The 25095-nt window shown below is 41.8% G+C and overlaps 2 protein-coding genes across 3 annotated transcripts in view; one reads left to right on the top strand and one right to left on the bottom strand.

Moving 5' to 3' along the window:
- VEPH1 (ventricular zone expressed PH domain containing 1) overlaps nt 1–25095 on the top strand; it is a gene marked incomplete at both ends in the record, with an annotated part of 173389 nt that overhangs the window by 26346 nt on the left and 121948 nt on the right. For both annotated transcript variants that reach the window (XM_080695762.1, XM_080695761.1), the window contains one exon: nt 21828–21994. In XM_080695762.1, the coding sequence (XP_080551888.1) occupies nt 21828–21994 (167 nt within the window). The remainder of the gene's footprint in view (nt 1–21827; nt 21995–25095) is intronic.
- Nucleotides 5270–11621, bottom strand: PTX3 (pentraxin 3; the record flags this gene model as incomplete). Its single annotated transcript, XM_080696899.1, has 3 exons — nt 5270–5883; nt 10685–11086; nt 11492–11621. 3 exons carry the CDS (start codon nt 11619–11621, stop codon nt 5270–5272), a joined length of 1146 nt encoding a protein of 381 aa, XP_080553025.1.

The raw sequence follows: 25095 nt of genomic DNA, 5'->3' as shown, positions 1-25095 counted from the left end.
GCAATGAAGAAGAGTAGACTAGTCAATAAATGGTCCTGATACAATTGTCTGCATCACAACATATATCAATTAATTTCAGGTGCAATGAAGAATGTTAGGATCCCTCCACATGGTGGGTGGATCAGGATCAGATTTCAGATTTTTATATAAATTTAAAAAGTGAAACTTTAAATCTCCCATTAATAAATTCAAAAATCTGTTCATGATAACAGAAAACTGGCAACATCCTTATTCTGACAAAGAGTGTCTACAAAAAGCCTAAACTAAAATTATGCCTAGTGGAAAAATATTGAGTGCTTCTCCTTGAATTAAAACGTAACAAGGATTTCACTTAGGTGCTCAAGTCATTTCTGAAGTAATTTGGTATTTTGCAACATCAGAACCTTTTCAGAGAGCTATTTTCTTTAAACTTTTTTTTTTTGCTCTATGAAGAGGACCATCATATCTGTCCAGTATTGGAAAATAAAAGCATGATCAGTGCTCAGCGCAGCGCAGCATGAGTTACCATACCTTTCACCCAAGAAGCTAACAGTATTATTGAAGCTCTTTAACATGGGGTTATCTCCAACTTCTAGGGATTTTGAGGTTGGCATTCTGTGATGCAAAGTACAGCAGTGCCATCAAACCGAGAAGCAGCGGCACCTCTGCTCTGCACTTCTAAGTCAGTGGTCATAATAAGTCAGTAGGTATTGCCATCAATATGCCTTGTGCGTGGTTTCCTGGTTCAGGGCATAAGATGACCCTGAATGATTTGAAACAAAAACTTTTTGGAGGGAAAATAAAATATTGTCTCAGCAAGAGTCCAAGTTCCTTTCCGGCTCACTGGCAATATCCTGGAAAAGACTGTCTGTTTAGTTATGATACATTTGTCTCTTTTTTATTTCCTCTGTGTGAGACACAATTTAAACCACTGATTGGTGACTTGTGTCAGAAAAAGTGAAGATAGAAAATTGACTCCTCCTTTACTGTGGAAGTAAGAATACATACCACATACGGTGTATGAGGCTTAAACAGATAGGCATCTATAATCTGCACAATGCTCAGAGCATAGTTTTTCAGAGGTTCCTGTGATTCTTCTTCTTACGATCATTAGTACCATCATAATGGAGGTTATCACTGAGTATCTGCCATGTACAGGTCCACACTAAAAAATTGGAGGCCCTTATTCGTTCATGGAGTTTCATAATCTCTAGGAAGATGCTTAGGCACTAAAAATTCATGATGTGGTTATCTTAAAGAAGGCTTTTAGTTTCATCATATTGCAGTTATCAGAAAAGAATGTATTAATTGAATATTTTAGGCAACAGTTGCTAAGCAATGTTATTAATAAATTCAACCAGAATATTAATATACATAGGAGTATATTAAATATCATTTTGTCAAAATCCAGTCCCAATATGGATCAAAGGACAGAGACACACATCTTGGAACGGGACTGATTTGAGGCAGGGTCTGCACCTTCCTGACTTCACCAGCAGGTGCTGCTATGAGGTAGAGGAAGGGCTGCAACAGGGCCATCCCATCCTGAAATCTGATCCTGACCTACCTGCCTTTTGGAGGGATCCTAACATTCTTAGTTCGTTTATGTGTTTGTTTCTTTGCTTGTTTATGTTTTAATCCACTGGGGACATCTTGGAAAATATTTTTAAGATATCTGTTTTATTTCAAATATTATGGTTTAGAAAGCACTTTATATACAATAGCTACCTAATATGCCTTCATCCAATTAAGCAAATTTTGCTAACACAAATTTCTTGGCTAATTTGAGACTCATCATGATTAGTTGACAGGTTCTGTGTCTCATAGTTAATGCATTAGTAGGTGGTAGTGCCAGGTCCCAAATGCTGGATTTCAGACCTGAAGGACAGCAAGCTTTCTTCTGCACTCCAGCTTGACCAAATTGAATGCAGAGTTCAGCAATAAGAGTTTCTATGTTCATGGAATAAAAAAAAAAAAAATACATAAAGCCAGGTGTGGTGGTGCACACTTGTAATCCCAGCTTTCAGAGGCTGAGACCGGAGGATCACAGTTCATGGACAGCCACAGCTATTTATGAGGCCCTTTGCAACTCAGTGAGACCTAGTTTCAAAATAAAGAATAAAAAATAGGGCTGGGGATGTAGCTTGGAGGTAGAATGCCCCTGGATTTCATCCCCAGTACCGCAAAAAAAAAAAAAAAAAGTGAATATAAATAATTACCTTGACCAAGACTTTTAACTTTAGGAATGTTGTTTCTCAATTGGCTAAAAGGTAATTCTAGAAACATTTGGCCTAAGTAAACATCTCAAAGAAGAGCTTTCTAAGGTAAGATTTGATACAATCTGAAATAAAAATCAATTATAAGTCCTTTTTTGTTTGTAAGTTCAACCCTTTGTTAAAGTGAAGTCAATTATGTACAAAATATAAATGCCAAAATATAAATACCAACCTCTAAAATTCTGTGATATTACACTTAGCAGTCAACTGTCATGAATATATTGTAAAGGGTTTAACACTTAAAAGCCAATGTATATTGGAATAGACTAGAACATATATCAACTGTATTTTATTCATATATTATCTCTACAAAAAAGTTTATTTACTAGACATACTTACATAGTACTCAAGTTTCAATGGTCATATTTTGCCCAGGGACTCAGGGATTTGGGGAGGTGATCCAGGCATGGTGGCATGCCCCTGTAATCCCAGTACTTGGGGGCTGAGACAGAAGGGTCACAGGTTCCAAGTCAGCCTCAGAAACTTAACAAGCCTTCAACAACTTAGTGAGACCCTGTTTCAACATAAAAAGTCAAAACGGCCAGAGATGTAGCTCGGAGGTATACTGTCCCTGGGTTCAATAAGAGAAAGAAAGAAAAAAAGAAGAAAGAAAAGAAAGAAAAGAAAGAAAGAAAGAAAGAAAGAAAGAGAGAAAGAAAGTATTTATTTCTCATGTAAAAGAAATTAGGGTCAGACAGGCCAAGGTAGGCAAAGCAACTTCACTATCATCATAAACAAGATTTCTGTATTGCTGCACTAACTCTCATAGTCTAACTTACTACAGTATTTTAGCATTGGTTGAACTAGATGTGGACAATCTAGCTCCAAGAAATGCTGAAAGACATAGACTTTACCCTGAGTGGCCATAACTACCACTAAAAGTAGAATCCTATTATGTAGAAAAAGAGGTAAAACAGGGTTATAGAACAATGAGAGGCTGTCAGCATGCCCATCCAGACTGACTGCTGTAGCAGATGGAATTTCCATGTTTATGACCCAAGGGTTGTTGTTTTTTTCCCCTTCTACTTGTTTATTCTTTGTCCTTCACATGTAATCATTCTGAAAAATTAAAGTTCCCTTACATTTAGTTTTGTCAGCATGTAAGTTTGCATTTGTCTTGGCCTGCATCCTGTGGGGGTCTCTGCAACAGGTCTCATTCCTGCTGAAGCCTGGGAAGGGGATGAAAACCTGCCTGACTCCCTGCCCAAGTTCAGGTCAGCGTTTCTTCCTCCAGCTGATAGCTCAAGTCATCGGATGAGAGCTAGATTGGAACTTAGCATGTCGCAGTGAGCCTGCAGCCTTCAAGTCTATGATCTCCCAGAGTCTGAGACTGGTCTTACAGCCCAAACTGCAAGTCATTTCCTTAGAGACTCATCAGCCTAATTGTGTGGGCCCCAAGAGGGGAATGAAGCTGTTCTGAGACCATGAGCATCCTCAACCATTATTGGTTTAATGGAATTTTATTGCCAAAAGGCACTAAGAGTGCCTCCATTTACTGAGAGCATCCAGGAGGATTAAATAACTTGTCCAAAGACACTAGTTAGTGACATAATTACTACTGCTTGTTACATCTCACAAGCAGGGAACGGTCTGTGGTTGGTCAGCATTCGTCCTCAGGAGGACAGTTCACCACCCGGCTCCACCTACTTCAGAAGTAGCTTCCTATGGTGCCTTCACCAGCCCTGGTGTGGATCTACAGGAGGAGAGCACTGGAGCCGCGGGGAGCCTCTCCCATGGGGAGGAGGCTGGTGTGCTTAGGGGCAGGAGTTACCGCTTCTTTTCCAGTCCTCCAACCTCCCTAAAACAGCACCAATGTACTAACTGCCTGTCTCTGAGAGCTCAGGTCAAGTATGTTTATTTTTCATGTTAAAACAGTGCAAAACGTCAGATAAACTCATCATCACATCAGAAGAGACCTAGAGATCTTTATTTCCTCCATTCCAGTTCCTCAGTTGAGAAAACTGAAACCCAGCCAGAGGAATGACTTGACCAAGATCTATTTCTTTCTTTTTTTTTTTTTTTTTTTTTTTTTGTGGTACTGGGGATGGAACCCAGGGGCCTTCTACCTCTGGGCTACACTCCCAGACCTATTTTATATTTTATTTGGAAACAGGGTCTCTTAAGCCAGCTGAGGCTGGCTTCAAACCTGTGCGATCCTCCTGTCTCAGCCTCCCAAGAGCGGGGATTACAAGCGTGCACCACCACGCCCGGCTCCAAGATCTATTTCTTACTTGTGACTTAGTGGAGGCCAGAGCTTACAACCCTAGGGTTTGCTGCTAAAGATATTAACCACTGCTATTTACATAATAGTCCCTGAACATGTACTGCCTACTTTAGATGAAAAAGAAAAGTGCGGGTTTACTCCAGAACATCTCTCACACTTACAATTAGGTAACACACGCCAGTTTTATAAAACATTTTATTTACAGGGTTACTTTACAAAAATAAAATTAATATGAACCCATTTTACAATATAACTTATCCAACTATCTTTGCAAAAAAAAGTGACAGCTGATCATAACACAAAAACTACTCTTATATTTGTTAAGTCACTTCGTGGTATAAATATGTTTTCGTCATCTTTTTTTGTAATAAAGTACATACCAGTCAGAATGAACAGTGGACAACAAATCCTGTTTTGTAATTCTTCCAATGTAAAATTCATCTCTGGCCAAAAGAAAATGAACCAAAGAAAAGTGAAACAATTGCCCTTCTGTTCGACAATATGGTCCTTTTTAATTATTTGAGAGTTTATCTGACAGAGATGCCGGCCGCATTCATCTGTAAGCACCATGGAAGAAAGTCTGGTAACAATATCCCCCAAAGCTTTCTCCCATGTCTTTCTTTCGACTGTTTATTCAGCATTTTGCCAAGATAAATAAAGAGCCAGCTCAAGCCGTTCCTGCATCAGTCTCAAGTGTTCTGATTATGCACTGAGGTTTTCAGACTCTCCCAACTGGGGCTTGCTGACATGTGAGTTTCTTTCTTTGGCTTCAAGTGGAGTTTCACAACACTCAGGAGATGAACTGGGCTCCCCCGTGGGGCTGCATCTCTGTGACTCCCCACCCGACCACGTTGCCCCGGATGTGACAAGACTCCTCTGCCCTGGTCTCTCTTATCTCTTCCTTGCTGAGAACCCGATCCCAGATATTGAAGCCTGTGAGTTTGCCAGAAAAGGCTAGGGTTTCATCGAAGCCCCCACCCACACAGCAGCCATTCTTTTCTTGGCCAAGCTGCAGGATTCCTCCTTCGGGGATAACATGACTTGGGGCCTTCCCCACAGTGGCAGCCACAGGCTCACTGTCAGCCCACAAGGATGCACGCCCTTGCTCTGAATCCCAGGTGCCACAAAGGTGGGTCCACCTTCCTGGGGAAACCACGGTGTCAGCAACCAGTTTGTTTTCTTCTCCACCTACCACCAACACTACAGACCGAGAGCTGAGGTACAGCTGGATCTCATAAGGATTCCTCTTTGTGCCATAGGAGAACAGAATGGTTTTGTTTAAGACATCGGTGGCTTTGACCCAGATGCAGGCACTGAATGATTCAAGCCTCATTGGCCTGATGGGATGCACGCTCCCAAAAATCTTCTTGGACCGCATGGGGAACAAAATCGCTGTCTCACAACCTGGATGAGGGAAAAGTAAAAATTCATTCAGAAGTAGCCTGGCATTTAGTTATTTTAACATAGCATGTTAATAACTATAATTAATACTATATGCCGCATTACATTGTGATTTAAGGAAGGGGTCTGAAGTCTAATCTCTGTAGAGCAAGAAACTGAGAATAAGGAAAACGATTTGTCTTTTTCAGTGAGGATCTGAAAAGAGAAGCATGCAATTAGAAGAGCCAATTAGTCCAAACCCACAAAATAATAGAAACCAGGTTGAATAAATACCTCTCCTCCCAATTAGGTTATTTCTTTTTTACTGCTGTGTGTGTGTGTGTGTGTGTGTGTGTGTTACTAAGGATGGAACCCAGAGGCATTCTACCTCTGAACTACACCCCCAGCCCCATTTTTTATTCTTTATTTTAAAGCAAAGTCTCATTAAATTGCAGAAGACCTCCCTTAGGTTTTCTGCAATTTAAATAGCTGAGGCTGGCCGTGAACCAAGATCTTCCTGTCTCAGCCTTCCAAGTACTGGGATTACAAGCATGTGCCACCATACCCGGGTTTTTACTGCTTTTTTAAAGATACTGGATCACAATGAATTAACTTCAGACAATGATTCTATAAATTCCAAGTACTTAGAGCCCAGCCTGTTTCCTTTTTGCCTGCACCAGCCACATAGAGTAACAAACCCATGAAACTCAATGGACCTATCACATTCTGATAACATGCCTTTTTAAACAAAGTTCTAGAATAGCGATGTAATTGGGAAATGCCTTGTATTATACCCATGTTCTCAGATGCTTGTAAACCTTGTGAAGTTTGTAGAAGGCTAATGAAACCGTGTAAAATAATGGTGACTAACGGGTACTCACTATGTGTGCCAGAGAGCAACCTGATCCATTTCCCATCCTCATATCAATCCTAAAACACACTTTTTATTCCCAATTTACAGATGAGAAAATGAGACAAAAATAACTTTTCTGCGCTTCCATAGCTGATACGTTTTTACACTGGGGTTTTAACTTGGGCAGTCTGGTGGTAGAGCCAGACCCTTCCCCAGAACGTCGCAGAACCCCTGAAGGGCAGAACCCTTTGCACTCAGCCCTGAGGCTAGAATTCAGTTTGTTTTTACTGCTAGTGAGCACGGTGCTACTTTTGAGGAGCCCCACAATCTCTTCAGACTGCTTTACTGTTATCTAGTAAAAGCCTTCTGTTCTTTGAGTCTGTAAACAATAAGCCTAGAGTGCTCAAGAACTGAGTAGATCAAGGAGATGCCTGAAGACTCTCACTTTGTCCATATGCTTAGAAATATTAGCTAAGTAATAAGTAGCAGAAAACCTTCAAGAGAAGTGGAAGAGTGGCGAATCTTCCAAGGGGCCTGGATAAAGAACATATTTCCTACTAAGGAACACTGAGGGGGAAGAAACTTCTGAATGCAGGATTGAGAGCTCAGCAACCACTGCTCCAGTCCACCTCGTGGACATGTGGGCAGCTTGGGAGGTTGGGATGCTAAACTAAGGACTTTCTAGGTGTTTTGGGGAAATGATGGTGCTGAAACTCTTAACAGATTTTATATATCATTATATAGGACATTTTATATATTTTTTCTTACATAGGACACTAATTTTTAAATAGCTCACTATATATTACATATAGTACATATAGTATATATACATATAGTTTTTGTGCTTTTTTAAAAATGAAATTAGGAGCTGGGCATTGTGGCTCATGCCTGTAATCCCAGTACTTGGGAGGCTGAGACAGGACAGCTTCAGCAACTTAGCAAGACCGTCCCTGTTTCAAAATAAAAACAAAAAGCATTGAGGGCACACTTAGAGGTAGCATGCCCCTGGCTTAAAGCCCCAGTACAAAATAAATAAATAAATAAATAAATACGATAAATTAGGGTCAGGTGTTCACTTCATAACAACCCAAAGAAGTTCCATAAGACAGCTTTGAAAAGCAAAGTCCCAGACTATTTAAACACTAGACTAGTGGTAGGCAGAACTTTCAGGAACCCAACATCCATGTAAAGTGTTATAAACTATGTTCAACGCTTGCCAATGTCTCTAACCTAGACTGTATCCTGAAAGCATTAAACAAATGTGAGACTCAGCTTGTAAGTGATACATGCCAATGAAAATACTGAGATTCAGAAAATCTTGTAAAAGTAATGACAATAATACCAAGGTACAAAAATGATCCTGTTACACTTGGAAATTCAACTTGTTCTATGAAAAAGTTAATGCCAACGTATTTGGGATTTTGTTTGTGTGTGTGGTACTGAGGGTTGTACCCAGGGGCGTTCTACCTCCAAACTACACACCCATCCCTATTTTTTATTTTCTATTTTGAAACAGGGCCTCACTGAGTGGGGAAGGGCCTCCTCACTAAGTAGCTGAGGCTGTGCGTGAACTGTAGTCCTCCTATCTTAGCCTCCCAAGTACTGAGATTACAAGCGTGCACCACCACACCCAGCTCCAAAGTTTTGAATTAATTTTTAAGAAGGCACTTTTCAAGGAAATTGGCAGGTGCAATTTTTTTTCTAGATGCATGATGCATTGATTAAATCAAATATAGGACATAGAAGAAAATATTGCCCTATTCATGGACATTAGAGATATTCTGGTCTCTGCTAAGTTTCAGTAAAGTATAAGAGGGTGCCTTCTGCAATCTAACTATCTGATTTCCTGTTTAAGAAAGCCCAGGCTGTCGGGCTGCATTCCAAAGCACTCCAGGGAGACCCACTTTCCCCAGGCTGCACTGTCTATATACGTGTTCACAGACTGGGGCTGCATGTTGGTTTTTTGTGGGCTGCTTTTGGAGACCAGTGATTGAGGCTCTTGACATCTCTGTAAATGTTAGAAACTCTCATGAAATGCTTTTTAACTAATAGGCTTTTCTGACTATATTATCAAAGACCAAACAAAATTAAAACCAGGTTCTTAGGAGGCCAAAAAGAGGATGATTAGACCAAGAGAGGACAAAGGCAAGCATTTGGGTGATAGAATTATTGGATATAATAAGAATTAACAGTTTAGGATTCAGAAATATATTCCTCTTCTAACTAATATGCGGAAGTGATGATGAAAATTAGGACAATTTTTCCATTTTATCAAGTACGTTATACATATGATGACTTTAAAGAGTTTGAAAACCAAGAAATTTGCCGGGCATGGTGGCGCATGCTTGTAATCCTCGCGCTTGGGAGGCAGAGACAGGAGGATCGTGCAGGTTCGAAGCCAGCCGCGCACGCTGGCTTAGGAGACCCTGTTTCCAAATAAAAAAATATAAAAATAGGTCTGGGAGTGTAGCCCAGAGGTAGAAGGGCTTCCAGGAACCCCAGTACCACCAAATAAAAGAAAGAAAGAAAACCAAGAAATTTCGCGCATTAAAATAGACAAATTATCATTTGTCTCGTAACACATTAAGGATCTACTTTATATTTTATGTTATGCTTTTCCTCCTCTGAAGCCCCGCCTAATACTTAAGGAAATGTGCTCCGTACCGATAAACAGTGCTCAAATATTTAAAGAGACTAATTCTCAGGTATGGTTTCTATTATTTTAAATGTACCATGCTTATGATTCTTCCTCATCTAATCTAAGTTATTTTATTGGAAATAAAGAAAAGGATGGCATAGGCTGTAGTTGTTTTCTGTTTCTGGAATTCTCATGAAAAGTTCATTACATTTGCTTACAAAGGACACTGCTTTTCTAAAGTAACTCACAAGCCGGGCGTGGTGGTGCACGCCTGTAATCCCGATACTTGAGAGGCCGAGCCCGGAGGATCGCAGGTTCTAGGACAGCCTTGGCAAGTAGTGAGACTCTCATCAACCTAGTGAAACCCTGTTTCAAAGTAAATATTTAAAAATGGGGATGGGGATGGAACTCAGAGGTAGAATGCCCCTGGGTGCAACCCCCAGTACCACAAAAATTAAAAAAATAACCCACAAAGAATTTTTACATCTCTATTTCTTAGAAATTCTTTGAACATTACTTGGCCTCAAGTCTAATTTTCTTCTTCTTTAACCAATTCTAAAATGCACTGCTGCGGGAGCCCAAGTCTGTCCGGAATTTGTGGAGTGTCTCAGGGGACAATCGCATCTAGCTGCAATAACTCTGACTCCCTGAGTCCCTGGGGCTGGGGTGGGTGAGGTCATTGGCACCTGACTCTTCTAGAGTGATTCTGAACTGCACACCCCCCGCAGCCGTCCACCTGATCCCACCCACCCGAGGGCGGGAGGCCTTGGGCAATTCCGCTGACTCTTCAGGAAATCAGGTTCAGCCTCCAGCTGAAAATGTCAGGGAGGAGGCGCCTGAGAGGTCCCTGAAATAGTGCGGGAAACCAGAGCTCCCCGAAGACAGGCGCAGGATGAAAAAGGAGTTGAAATCCCTATGGGAGGGAAGCCCAGCAGAGCTCCAGGAATACTGGGGACCCGTAAGGGGCCCAGGGCGACTATTGCTAGATGGTGATGGTTAGACCCCAGGTCTCCCTGGGTTCCTGGACTGAAAAATCCTTTTGTGTGTAATGCTGGAAACTGAACCCAGGGGCAGTCTACCTCTGAGCTACACCCCCAGCTCTGTTTTATTTTTTTTATTTAGAAACGGAGTCTAAGCTGCTGAAGGCCTCGTTAAGTTGCTGAGACTGGCCCCGAATCTGCAATCCTCGCGTCTCAGCCTCCCAAGTCCTGGGATTACAGGCGTATCCCCACAGCGCCCGGCTTGGAATCCTTAGTAAAACCCTGTCCTAGCGGGCTCCGCGGCGGTGCATCCCAGAGCAGGCAGATCCACCCAACTGCGCCCCTGGTCCTTACCTGCCGGCAGCCGGCGCCCGGAGGCCCAGCCCCGCAGCGCGCTCAGGTCGTCCTGCGCCAGCCGCAGCTCCTCCCGCAGCGCGTCCCAGGCGCACCCCGCGGGCTCTGGGCGCCGCGCCTCCGCAGCCTCCAGCCGCGCCAACCTGCGGCTCAGGTCGCGGCTCGCCTGCAGCAGCTGGTCCAGCGTGGCCGCCAGCCCGGCCTCGGCGGGGATCGCCGGAGCGCACGGCCGCCCCAGGCTGCCGGCCAGCCGGGCCAGCTCCGCGTGCAGCCGCTGCAGCTCTCCGCGCAGGACGTCGTCCGTGGCCTGCAGCAGCATGCCCTCGCGCATCTGCGAGTTTTCCAGCATGATGAAGAGTTTGTCCCACTCCGAGTGCTCCCGGCGGCAGCTGCACAGCGTGGCTAGGGGGCGGACACACAAGTTATCAGCCCGCCCGGCCTCCCTGGGGTGCTTTGCAAGAAAGCCCACCTCCCTCGGTGGTCCCCAGCATCCCCCCACCCCATTTTTTTAAAAGGACACCTTCGACAAGAGCATGTCGATATCTCGAAAATGATGCAGAAACCACCCATTCAGGTACCCAAGTTGAGGTCCAAGAAACCGCAGTTTAAAACCAAACACAGGCGATTTCGTGTCCGCCGGCTCCAAGAATAACTCTCCCAAAGTGCATTAAGTACACTTTTCCCTTTTGCAAAATAACCTGTCATTTTTAGCTTGTTTCGTTAGACACAAAGTCTATGTCTATTATGCTGACCCAAAGAAAGGGGGTGTGTCGTTAAGGCTAGCAGAGAGGGTTGAGATGGACTTACGGTCCTCGGTGGGCTGGAGGTCATTGAATATTTCGTTGTCCATGTTAACGTACATGAGCTCGTAGTCGTCCGAGGCGTCCGCCAGCGCTGCAGACCAGAGAGCACAAAAGAGAATGACGGAGAGATGCATGGCGGTGAATCGAATCGGAGCAGAGCAGAGAGTGAGTGAGAGCCCGGAGCCAGAGCCCTTAATAAACCCGGGAAAGCCTGAATCGGGGTGAATGAGTAAGCCGGGGGCGCTGCGCCGCGGGAGTCCCCTGGACGTGGGGGAGGGGCCGGGCGGGAGGGCGAGGGGGACTTGGAAGTTGCACAATATTAAACCACAAAGGTTTATGCTGTAGTCAGATAAATGGAGGAGGGTCTGAGGGGAAAGAGAAGTTGGACTTGCCCGTCCCCCTGAGGATCCGCTATTGTAACTTGATTTCGCCCTGGAGGTTCTGGGAAGGAGGGAGGGAGGTAATTCAGTGTGCACGGAGGTGCGAATGCAAATAATCGTTCTTGGCACTTTGTGCGAGCCTTTATTGCTCCACAATGCTTTAAGTATCAAAAAAAAAATTTTTTTCACTTTTCCTTTGGACACTTTTGCAAGTCTTAGCTGAGAAAATGACCCAGATTGCAATATAAACCAACACAGGCTGCATTTGGACACTCTAGAAGACAAGCCCATTCTGAGCTTGTCTTTATTCCTTCTGAAGCTGCGATTGTACTCTGACGAATGCATTTTCAATGACAAACACAAGGCTGGCTAAACCTAAGAAGGGGAAAAGAAGTAACTGTTAGTAGGTTTTTTTTTTTTCTCCTAACTTGGAATTATGTGGGCATTATTTTATCCTACAAGGTTTAGAAGCAAGGGTCATGTTATAAATTTCATGACTCCTGCTTCTGACGGTATATGGAGGTCTGTGGCAGCTGGAAACCTCTCCACTGAAAATGAATGTGTTTACATCGCCACAGAGATGACAACTTAAGACGTTCAGATGGGGAGCAAAAGCCTCTTGAGCTGATGCTGGTGGTGCAGGACAGGGAATGGGGGGGGGGGGTATCAGCTATAGCCAAATGCTGGTAGTTAAGCAGGAGTTGCAAAGCTTGGCTAAAGGGGGAGGAGTTGGAGTGACGCTCTCCCACGCTACCTAAAGCAGGACAATCGGAAGGCCACGACCCCACTGTCCACGCAAGACAGTGAGAAGCGAGCATGGCTCTCTTTGAACACTAAGGGACCCCTAAACTTTGTGACTTCAGGCTTCCCCTTACAGGCTTGGAATGATAAAGATGTATACAGTCTGCCTCTGTTAAAAAAAAAAAAAAAGAAGAAAGAAAAAAGACCTCACAATCAAAGATCTTTAAACACACGAGGGAGCAATCCACCATAAATAACAATCAACAGAAACCAGAAAATCATCAAACACCCTCCCTAAGAACTTCATTTATTTAAAATATTGGCTCAAAACCAGAAAAAGTGTGTTTAATTTTTTTTTTTTTTTTTTTTTTTTTTTTTTTTTGGTGGTACTGGAGATGGAACCCAGAAGCTTTCTACCTCCAGGCTATCCTCCCAGACCTAGTTTTATATTTTATTTCACTAAGTTGCTGAGAGCCTTACTAAGTAGCTAAGGCTGGCTTGGAACCTGTGCGATCTTCCTATCTCAGCCTCCCAACCGCAGGGATTACAATCTTGCGCCACCACACCTGGCAGTGTTTAACATTATTTAAGACCTAAGAAAAAAATAGAAATATGAGAGAGAATATATTGCCAAAATGAAAAAAAGTAGTTTTCTTAAAGAATAGAATATAACTTCAGGAATTAAAAACATTAATTATAAAGCTCTACAAAGCTCAAGGGCCAGGTGTGGTGGTGCACGATTGTAATCTTAGCATTTGGGAGGCTGAGACAGGAGGATGGAGGTTCACGGAGAGCCTCAACTACTACTTGGAGAGGCCCTTTGCAACTCAGTGAGACCCTGTTTCAAAATAAAAAGAATAAAAAATAGGGCTGGGGGTGTAGCTCAGAGGTAGAATGCCCCTAGGTGGAAAAAAAAAAACTCAATGAGTGGATTAAATATCAAATTAAGCAAAGCTGAAGAAATTAATGAGCTAGAAGACAGACATAAGAAGATAATAAAAAAAATATACTCCTTTTATGTTCAGTAAAGCGTCTAAAATCTTTTCATTGTTCTAACGGATAACAAAAATTAATTTAATTTTTCTTTGTTCAAGAATGCTGGCTATAATTTTAAGGACAACCACAAAAGCCAAAAGAAAATAGATGTCCAAATAGAAGAAATAGAGAAAATTAAACAAATAAAACACTCTTATGGAAGGGAAGAAAGGCTCAAATAAAGCAAAATCAATAAAAACCAACATGATATTGTTACAAATAAATCTAAATGTACCAAAATAACCATAAATGTTAATGACAAATATTTTCCCATTTAAAACCAAAGGTTGTCAGATAGGAATATTTTTAAAATTCCAACTACTTATCACTAAGGTAGCAACATATAAAACAAAAAATAAAAGCTGAAAATTTAAAAAAATATAAAAAGGAAAACATTCAAGGCAAATACCATTCAAAAAAGCCTGTATAGTTTGGCAGCTCAGCATAGCTCAGTGGCTAAGTGCTTGTCTAGCACATGTAAAGATCTGGGTTCAAGCCCCAGTAATGTAAATAAGTAAGTAAAATTTAGGAAAATCCAGCATAGCTATATTAATATCAGCCAAAATAAACATGTAGGATAGATAGCCAAGTAATTAAAAGTAATGATACACTGAGCGTGGTGGCGCATGCTTATAATCCCTGCGCTTGGGAGGCTGAGACAGGAGGATCGCACAGGTTCAAAGCCAGCCTCAGCTACTGAGTGAGGCACTCAGCAACTTAGTGAGACCCTGTTTCCAAACAAAATATAAATGGGTCTGGGAGTATAGCCCGGAGGTAGAAAGCCTCTGGGTTCCACCCCCAGTGCCACAAAAATATAAAAAAAAATTTAAAAATTTAAAAAATAAAAAGTTATGATCATTTTAAAGGTTAACCAAATGAAATTTTGATTTAAACACTTTACTAAGAAGTAATCTCAGAAATGTCTAGTAACATTGTCTCAAAAATATATACTGCAGATTGACAGAATTATAGAAATTAACAAATAATGCTTACTGAGGGAGGTATTATTTTATTTTTTAATTTTTTTAGTGGTACTGGGGTTCCTGGAAGCCCTTCTACATCCAGGCTACACTCCCAGACCTATTTTTATACTTTTTTAAATTTGGAAACAGGGTCTCTGAAGCCAGCACACGCGGCTGTCTTCGAACCTGCGCGATCCTCCTGTTTTTGCCTCCCAAGCACGGGGATTACAAGCATGCGCTACCACGCCCGGCTCTGAGGGAGGTTTTAACATAATTGATTAATTCATCTTTTACAATTGATCATTCAGATACCAAAAAAAAAAGAAAAAGAAAAAGAAAACATGGTAAGAGAAACAGAATCTTAAACTTCATACTTAAAAAATTAAAATTTTTACAAAATAAAAAATAGCACTGCCTGGCAATTTCTACCAAATATTTAATCAACACATGATCCTCATAAAAACTGCTTCTGGGGATACAGAGTACACACATGTGCTGAATTCTTCTCATATATTTAGTACGTATGATACCAAAAAGAGACATTATTAGAAATGAAAATGGCAGCTAGTCTCATTTAAAAACATAGAAGGAAAAGCTCTTAAAAAACATTAGCCACACAAACTCAGCAACAAATGCATAAAATATCATAACTAGGTTGCGTGTATAATTGATTGATTATATCTTGGAATATCTGTATCCCATATAGATATTTATAGAATATCTATAAATTTATTGCAGTAATAGTGTAAAGAATCATGTGATCATGTCAACAGATGGAAAAAATCATTTGATAAAATTCAGCATTCACGATCCAATTAAAAAAACAGATAGGAGCCGGGCGCGGTGGCACACACTTGTAATCCCAGCACTTGGGAGGCTGAGACCGGAGGATCGCGGTTCGCGGACAGCCTCAGCTATTTAGTGAGCTAAGAGTGAGATTCTATTCTCCATGTGGTCTAATCGGCTGTTTGTGCTTTGAATTGAGGCCTTTACTTCATTAATTGCATCCTTTATCTCTTTTTGGCTCTCTCTGAATTCTTTTTGAAACACCTCTATTATTTCTACAGTTATTTTCCTGATTTGATCTTCTAGAAATCTCTGAATTTCTGTTTTATCGGGTTCTGAAGTTGTGGGGTTGTGGGTACTCATTGCTCCATTGTTATTCCTCTTTCCCATGATTTAGGAAGTTTGTGCCTTCTCTGGGTTCTTCCCTTGGGTCACTACAACTTCACTTAAGGTGCTCTGGATCTCGAGTCTGTGTATCTCGGTCCCCACTACTCCTTTACTGGGTTGTATCACAGAGTCTCAGACCCAGGGAGTCAATCGAGGCTGCTTTAGACCATGGGGGGTGCCAGGTTGGACATTCTCCTATGGTGTGATATCTCTGCCACCGCCACTCCCCCATTGGGTCAAGTGCCTGGGGGTACAGTACTGGGATTTCTCCTCTAGGGGTCACAATTTGACTCACTGTTTTTGAGTGCGCCAATGGAGCTGTAGTGTACTCGGTGAATTTGCTGCTGCTGCTGCTGGTGGCAATATGGCGCCGCTGCCACACCCTCGGCCGTGAGGCTGGTGTATTTCTTCTCTGTTTTTGAGCTCCACTCTGAGTCCCTGCAGGGTATGCTGAGCCCAACCTCTGGGAGTTTTAGATGCCCCCTGCGCCGAGAAATCTGCCGAATTCCTCCCGGCTGATCCGCAGCGGCTCACCTTGGCTCGCTGTCCGCCGCTCCTCTCTGGAGCCTGGTGGGCTGTTAAGTGCGTTGGTCAAAAGTCATTATTAATAAAAGAATTGGACAGGTTTTGCTGGATGCAAGATCAATGCAGAAATATCTACTGCTTTCCTATACCTAGAAGATAAATTAAAAATATCCTTTGATGGGATTAAGCTTCCCTTTATATTAGTAATAACAGATATAAAATACCTCAGCCAAGTGCCTCCCTTCCTGGTGAACAGAAGGGAAAGGGGCTCAGGGCAGGATATGTCCTACGAGGACACGCTGCCAGTGACCTACCTCCTAGGCCCCACCTTCTGCGGCTGCCATGACTACCAACAGCAATACAGGGGAGAGATCACGTCTTTATCAGGTGATCTTGGGGGACATTTTAGATCCAACAAACAGACACATATGTGAATGTAAATCCTTGGAAGCATGCTCATTAAAAACAAGAACAATAGAATACCCATTAATGCTGGCTTTATTTATTGAAGTATTGGAAGTTCCAGCTAAAACACAAGAATAAAAAGTGAAAAAAATATATAAGGAATCAAGACTGAAAGAAAGAAACAGCTACTATCAATCATCTTGAGTTGATTACCTATGTACATAAAACCCAAAAGACTTAAAAGTCATTATTAATAAAAGAATTGAGCGAGTTTTGCTGGATGCAAGATCAACGCATAAGTATCTACTGCTTTCTTATACCTAGAAGATAAATTGAAAATATCCTTTGATGGGAGGACGCTTCCATTTATAGTAGCAACAACAGATGTAAGATACCTCAGCATCAATTTTACAAAAAGAACACAAGGCATCACTAATATTATAACATTTTATTGGAAGATATAAAAATATCTACATACATAGAAAGATAAATCATATTCTTGAATGGAAAGACTTCATATTACAAAGATGTCAGTTATCCCGGTCTACATATTCAATATGGGAAAAATGCCACCATATTATTTCAAGGAAGGTGACAAACTGATGCTAAAGTTTGTATAAAGCATACAAGAGAAACTGAGAGAAATAAAAGGCGAGGAAATTTCCCATATAAGATATTAAAATTTATTATAAGATCATAATAATTAAGAAATGTGGAATTGCCAGGCATGGCGGCACATGCTTGCAATCTCAGTACCTGGGAGGCTTAGACAGGAGGATTGCAGGTTTGCAGCCAGCCTCAGCTACTTAGGAAGGCCTTCTGAAACGTTGTGAAACCCTGTTTCAAAATAAAGGAAAAAATAGGGCTGGAGGTGTAGCTTGGAGGTAGAATGCCCCTGGGTTCAATCCCAGTTCTGCCAAAAAAAAAAAAAAAAAGAAAAGAAAAGAAAAAGAAACAAGAAATATAGAATTGATGAATGGATAGATAAATGCCCAGAAACAGACCCAGACTTATAGGAGAAATCTAATATATAAATGAGGTGCTAGATCAGAAGAGAAACAATTGTCCACTCAGCAAATGGTGCTTGAACACCACTTATACACAAAGAAAATATAGTCTCCTTCCCTACATGTACAAACATAAATTCCAGATGCATTAAAGATAAATATGAAAAACAAAGCCATATGAACACAAACAAAATACAAAAAACCAAAACCATGCTTTTAAGAGAAAATATAGGAGAATATTTTTATGACCCTAGAGTACAGAAATTTTCTCAACAACAACAAAAACCCAGCCCATAAACCATAAAGTAAAAATTTGGAAAACAAATCAACTATGTTAAAGTTGTTATTTTAAATTGACAAACCAACAAATAATTGTTTTCAGAAAAGTTTCTAAAAATTAGTAAGAAAATTGCAAACATCCCAATAGAAAATAGACAAACCATATGCATGGAAAAATCACAGGAGGAGAAATGACCTGTAAATATATATATATATATATATATATATATATATATATATATGTGTGTGTGTGTGTGTGTGTGTGTGTGTGTGTGTGTGTGCGCGTATGAATATATATACATACATATATATAGGGTACTCAGCCTCACAAGCAATTAAGGAGATGAAAATTAAAACAAAAAATGTAATATCATCTTGCATTTCATCAAATTAGCAAGACCTAATGAACACCAATGTTAGGACAAAATGTTGGCGAGGAGGAGCAACAGAAACACTGCTGCTGTGGTGGTTCTGTACATCTATATAGTCTTGGTACTGAGCAGAATAATGTCCCAGAGATCCCCATTCTAATTTCTGCAACCTGTGTACATGTTATATAATACTGCGTTTCAGGTATAATTAAGGTTGCTACATAAGATAAAGAAAGAATCTGAGATTACTCAGTCAACCCAAAGTGATTGCAAGGGTCCTTAAAAGTGAAAGAGGGCAGCTGGATATGGTGGCGCATGCCTATAATCCGAGGACTTGGGGAATTGAAACAGGAAGATCTCAGGTTCGAGACCAGCCTTGGCAATTTAGCAAAGTCTCAGCCATTTGGTGAAAAAGGGAAAGCAGCGTGTGGTGGCGCACACTTGTAATCCCAGTACTTGGGAGGCTGAGACAGGAGGATCACCAGTTTACGGCCAGCCTCGGCTACTTAGTGAGGTTCTCTGCAACTTAGTGGGACCCTGTTTCAAAATAAAGAATAAAAACTAGGACTGGGGGTGTAACTCGAAGGTAGAATGGCCCTAGGTTCCATCTCCAGTACCGCAATTAAAAAAAAAAAAAAAAGGAGATGGAAGACAGAATTGAATGAGGAGATGTGATAACAGAAACAGGATCCGAGAGATGCTTCTGTGTTGCTAGCTCTGAAGATGAAGGAAGGGGCCACAAACCAATAAATGCAGGTAGCCTCTAGAGCTGGAAAAGCCAGGGAAACTGACTGCCCTAGATCCTCAACAAGAGCCTCAACCTTGCCAACACCTTGAGTTTACCCCAGGGGGATCATGTCAGATATCTGCCCTCTATAAATAGAAGGCAATAAATCCATATTAATTTTAGCCAGTAACTTTGTGATATTTTCTCATGCATCCATAGAAAACTAATAAGCCACTCTGCAAAGAAACTCTGGAACATCAAGAAACTCAACTCCCAGGGATACCCCCGAGGCCTGCTACTTAATTATGTGGTCCAGGGACCATGAGCATCACCTGAAAACTTTTTAGAAATTCAGATTCACAAATCCTATTTCCAACCTGTTTAGTCAGCATCTGTTTGTTAGCAATATGCCCAGGTGATTTGCAAGCACATTAAGCTCAGAAGCCCAGTCCTAGGGCATATTTCCTACTATGCACAAAGAGACAGTTAGTTATGAAAACTGCAGCACTATTTGTAACAGTAAAGAATAGCAATCTTTCAGCCAAACTGCTAATAAGTTAATTGTGTGTTAATAACTTGTTAATAAATGGCTGACCAGGTATGCAATGTAATGCCATTTGACTATAAAAATAAAGAAGAGTGTCTTGGAGCAAATCTTAAACATCATGTTGAATCAGAAAAAAATACATTGCAAAAGGGCATGGACAGTATGTGGACATACTCATATAAAAATTCAAAGCACAGAAAACAACTACAAAATATTTATTGATACATACACAAGTTAGTTACCTCGGGGAAGAAAAGGAAATAATTAACAAAGCTTGTGGAAGGGCGCGCCAGGATTCCTCGTATCATTACCTTGTTTGTCTGATGAGTTGAAATATTTCCTAGTTTAAGAGGACATATTAATTTATTAATGGAATTTAGAGGATTTTGACACCCAGATGTCCTAATCAGTTTCTAACAACAACAACAACAACAACAAAAATTTCTTCTGCACATACTTTTGTATTGCTTGATTAAAAGTGAACTCAGCTGACCATGACTGATGTAGAGTGTTTTCCCCTTCAGGGCTTCCAAGATCGTCGGTGAATGTTATTCCAAAAAGTCATTTGCCGGTTTCCTGCCCCTGATCCAGCCGTTGTTCCATTTAACACAGCCTTTTTCATTAGCTGATCAGTACATCCTCACAACTGAGTTCTGTGGTCTAATGTGTTTCCTACAAACAGAGTGCTGCATTACATTTTCTGATCTTTGAAGGAGAAGCTCTTACTAGAATAAATAAAAAACAAACAAAATAAAAATAAAGAGTCCTTAAAGTAAAATTACCGAAACTTGATACTGATGGACACATTTCTTTCTTTCTTTTTTTTTTTTTTTTTGGTGGTACTTGGGGTGGAATCCAGGGGCTTTCTACCTCCGGGTTATACTCCCAGACCTATTTTATATTTTTATTTGGAAACAGGGTCTCACTAAGTTGCTGAGAGCCTCACTAAGTAGCTGAGGCTGGCTTCGAACCTGTGCGATCCTCCTGTCTCAGCCTCCCAAGCTCAGGGATTACAAGCCTGCGCCACCACGCCTGGCCTGGACACATTTCTTTCGAAAATGTAAGCCCGAGTATTGCCAACATCTTGTATTCTGTGAACATAATGGCTAAGATATGTTTGGGACTAAACATATGAACGACCTGTGGGAAAAGCGATTCTCCCTGTTTAATGTTACCCAAACACATTCAATTTTTACCCAGAATCATCCTTTCAGTGAATATAAACATAGGCATTCTGAAAGTCCTGGCTTTCTCTTCTTAATGCTCATAATTGTCTTTTTTATGTGAGCTTGTTCCCACCACTTCATGAAGGTCTACATTATGATGTGTACTTTCTGCCTATTTGATTCTGTGTATGCCTTTTATGTACAAAGTCAAATATAAAGTAAAAGTAAATAGAGTGAAGAAAATTCTTCTTCCAGAAATCCCTAGAAATCAATTCCTTTGAGACACCTAAGTATTTAAGAGGACTTGGGGGGGGGGACCATACCATAAAGTGATAAGCAGATGTTTCCCAGATGTTCCCTGCAGATAACACCACACAGCGTATGTAACCTATTTTTCTTGAGGTTTTTGCCATTTTAAACCCAGTTGTCTCTACACATCTGTCAAATCACATGTGACACGCCAGCTCAGTCTAAACGTCTCTTGAAGAAATTGGGGGTTTAAGTTTGCATTGCTATTTTTTTTTTTTTAACTACTCACAAGGAAGGCACGGATTCCACATGGGTTGTCTAAATCGTGCTTCCGTGCCCTCAGGAGCGTGAACACATTCCCCTGCGCTATTCTTCTGGTTCACTTTCACTTAGGTTCATGCTTTTGACACTGCATACTTTCTGTTTGAACACCATTCAAGTGTGTTTCTCATCAGGAATTCTTTATCGGAACTGTCTCCTCCCCGAGGGTGTGGTCTGTTCCTGTCGAAGGTTCCTCTATCCCTCACGGTGCATTACTCAGGAAAAATTTTTATGAGATAATAATGCTGGCTATATCATAAACTAGTCTCTTTTGTGGAATCCACTTTAGCCGTGCTTTAAGTGATGTCTGAGAGTATGATACCGTGTTATTTTTAACAGAAGACACAGCTGTCGGTTTGTGCTATTCAGTGCGTTCTTTCCAGGGTTATTGCATTGACAACAGTGTTATTTTTATGTGGAAGTCACCGTTCCCTTTGTTGCTTCCCCGATAGGAAATGCCATGCTGTTGAGGGTATTACCCGCCGTGTATGAAAAACAGCCTCAGCTGATCAACAGACACCTGACCGAACTCCTGGCCTTGATGTCTCAGCTGGAGCAGCCAGAACAGTACCATCTACTGCGGCTTTTGCATGTAGCGGCAAAAAGAAAAGAGCCAGAGGTAAAAAAGTGTGTGAGATACTCAGTGATCCACATAACCTGGCATGTCTCTGGGTAATGTGAGCACATCATGTGGTCTTTAAGTGAAAGCACACCTGTGCCACCTTGAGTGGCAAGAGGAACTTTGTAAGTGTGATTAGGCGAAGGACCCTGAGATGGAAAGATTGTCTTGGGTCATCTGGGTGGCTGCGGTGGAATCTCAGAGACTCACTGGACATTCCCAGGCACCTGAGCCTTTACATACACACCGTGTTCCCCACCTGGAAGTTTCTTACCTCACAACTACCACTGTTTCTTGGCTATTCCAGTCCTTTATTTATTTATTTTTAATTTTAATTTTTTACAGTACTGGGGAATGAAACTCAGGGGCCTTCAACCTCCGAGCTACACCCCCTGCCCTATTTCTTATTCTTTATTTTGAAACAGCATCTCACTGAGTTGTAAAGGGCCTCACTAAGTAGCTGAGGCTGGCTGCGAACTGCGATCCTCCTGTCTCAGCCTCCCGAATGCTGGGATGACGAGTGCGTGTCACCGTGCCTGGCTTATTCTAGTCCTTTAGACAGCAGCTTAAAAAAAAATGCTGAAACCTTCTCCAACTCCTCCCCCCGCCCCCCCTTGGTTTCTACCATAGCAGAGCTTCATAGTGTAACAAGTGTGTCTGTACTGTTTCTCCTTCTGGGCTACCTTGACTGGATATGGGTGTTTGAGACTTGAGGAGATCTCCCTTATCATCTGCCCCCAGGTGCACACAGAAGTCCCTCTTGTGGCTATAATTAGTACCTGAACATGCTGAGCACTTGATCATTCACAAAGCACTCTTTTATTTTTTACATCGTATATGTCACTTGATTTTGCAAATAGTTCCGCGGTGGTTTTTGTTTTGGCTTGGTTTTCTCCATTTTACATTGGTCAAAGCAGATGCTCTGAGAGGTAAACTTGCCCCTTGTCATCTTTGTGGTAAACAGTTAAGACAGGTCAAGAGGTTTGAAGTCAGGACCGCTGACAACGGACTCCCTCCTCTACGCCTGGAAAGTTGCCGGGCACCTTCTGCTGGAGAAGGCTACGCGGAGAGCAGCTCCCTTGAGGCTGGCGACCACGCACAAAGGGCACTGATAGTGGCTGAGCTCACTTCATGTGCCAGGCACTGTGTGGGTGTCTTCTAGACATGACCTCACCCATTCCCCACAACAAGCTTTTCTATTTTACAAATGGAAGAGCCAGTGTTTGGCAAGCTTACCAACCTCAGCCACAGAAGCTAAACAAGAAGGGGTCTTGACCATGTAAAATTGTAAAGTGGAGCTTTTAGCCAGGCGTGGTGGTGCATGCTTGTAATCCCAGCTTTGAGAGGCTGAGATAGGAAGGTGGCGGTCCGTGGACAGCCTCAACTACTTAATTAAGCCCTTTGCAACTCAATGAGACCCTGTTTCAAAAAAAAAAAGAAAGAAATAAAAAATAGGCCTGGGGGTGTAAATTGGAGCTAGAATGTCCCTGGGTTCCATCTCCAGTACCACAAAAATAATTAATTCATTAAAGTGAAGTTTTTATAGCTTGAAGATGAACTCATCAGGGTCTTTGGTGCAAGTAATACTCAGAGAGTGAGGGTTTCCTGTTTTTCTGGCTTCTATTAGCACCACCACCCACCCTCTGTGGCCAAAGGTTCCTGAGGGTCATGGTGGCCCTTGAAGGAATGTCTCTATGTGAAGCTGACTAGTCCACTAGTTTGCCAAGGCAGAAGAGTTTCAGCGTCCACGATTCTGTGAACTAGGAGTGTGGCCAGCTGGGCAGGTGGGCCCTCCTTCTCCCTGCCCTGTGAGCAGCCTTCTTTACAGGAAACTTTTCTTTCCAAATGGACAGAGGTAGTTCCTGGCCAGTGACTCAAGGTCGGTACCTCCAGAGACTCCTCAGGGACCATTTATAGGAAAAGGCTGGCGGCCAGTTTGCCAAGTGGTCCTTTGGGAAACCACTCTGTATTTTTGTCTGCCAGAATCTCTGCTGTAGTCTAGCCAATGAAATGAACTGAATTTAGCAACATATATATGCACATCTGTTATTATTCTGGGACATGGGCTTGGAACTCAAGCACATAGAAACAAGTAACAGACAGTGTCAAGTGTATCCTCAATGGTGAATGTTTAAATGTTCAAACCCTAACCCTAACCTATAGGAGGAGGCCATTTCCTAGGGTTTTCTTAGCAGCAGGAACATTCTTATTCGCCCGACTAATCCCACAACATCACCAGGCCAACATTACTAAAAGGTCACCTAGTGTTTATTTATAGAACACTAAGAAGATGAAGTGATGGAATAATATGTAGACTTTTCTGAAAAAGTCTTTGGAGCAGAACCATGATTTTCAGAAAATGTAATATTCTTCAATAAGTAGTCAACAGAAGGGTGGCAATCATTTCATAGGTTTCTAGAGGTCAATAAACTCTTAATGGTACCCATTAAGAGTTAGCCCTAAAGACTAACTTAAGAGGCAGTGCTCATGTGTATATGCACACACAGAGACAGGCTCTTTTATTTTCTACATAGAAATTTAAATGTCAGTTGCTACTAATTAAGAAATGGCATAATTTTCTGATGACCCTATCCTTGAGTTACCCATAGCTTGGGGAGAAGTACCCACAAAATTTCAGTTCAATGACAAATGCTAAGCCTTTGAACAGCCTGGTGCAGAAGTGTAGACAAGGAACTGTCTAACTGTGTACAAGACCCAGAAAAGTCCAGGCTGATCTCTGCCTTAACCACTGGCTTCAGAGGATTCAGGACTGACCCTCCTCTATGAATGCCCCCAATTCTCATCTACTCCCCACTTACTAAACACCGCCCAGGTGTTAAGGCTGGATCTGGAGTTCCTCAAAGGCTCCTGTGTTAAAGACCTGCTCCCAATGGAGCAAAATCTAGAGATGGGTCTTTACGGGAAGTGATCAAACCATAAAGAAGATAACCTCATCAGAGGATGAACCACTGATGGATAAATAATTTAATGCAGCCGGGCGTGGTGGCGCGCGCTTGTAATCCCCGCGCTTGGGAGGCAGAGACAGGAGGATCGTGCAGGTTCGAAGCCAGCCACACACGCTGGCTTAGGAGACCCTGTTT

Source organism: Muscardinus avellanarius (assembly GCF_963383645.1).
Source record: "Muscardinus avellanarius genome assembly, chromosome: 5".
Taxonomy (NCBI): Eukaryota; Metazoa; Chordata; class Mammalia; order Rodentia; family Gliridae; genus Muscardinus; species Muscardinus avellanarius.
Note: the sequence above shows the minus strand (reverse complement) of the source record. Positions and strands in the feature narration are given on the sequence as shown.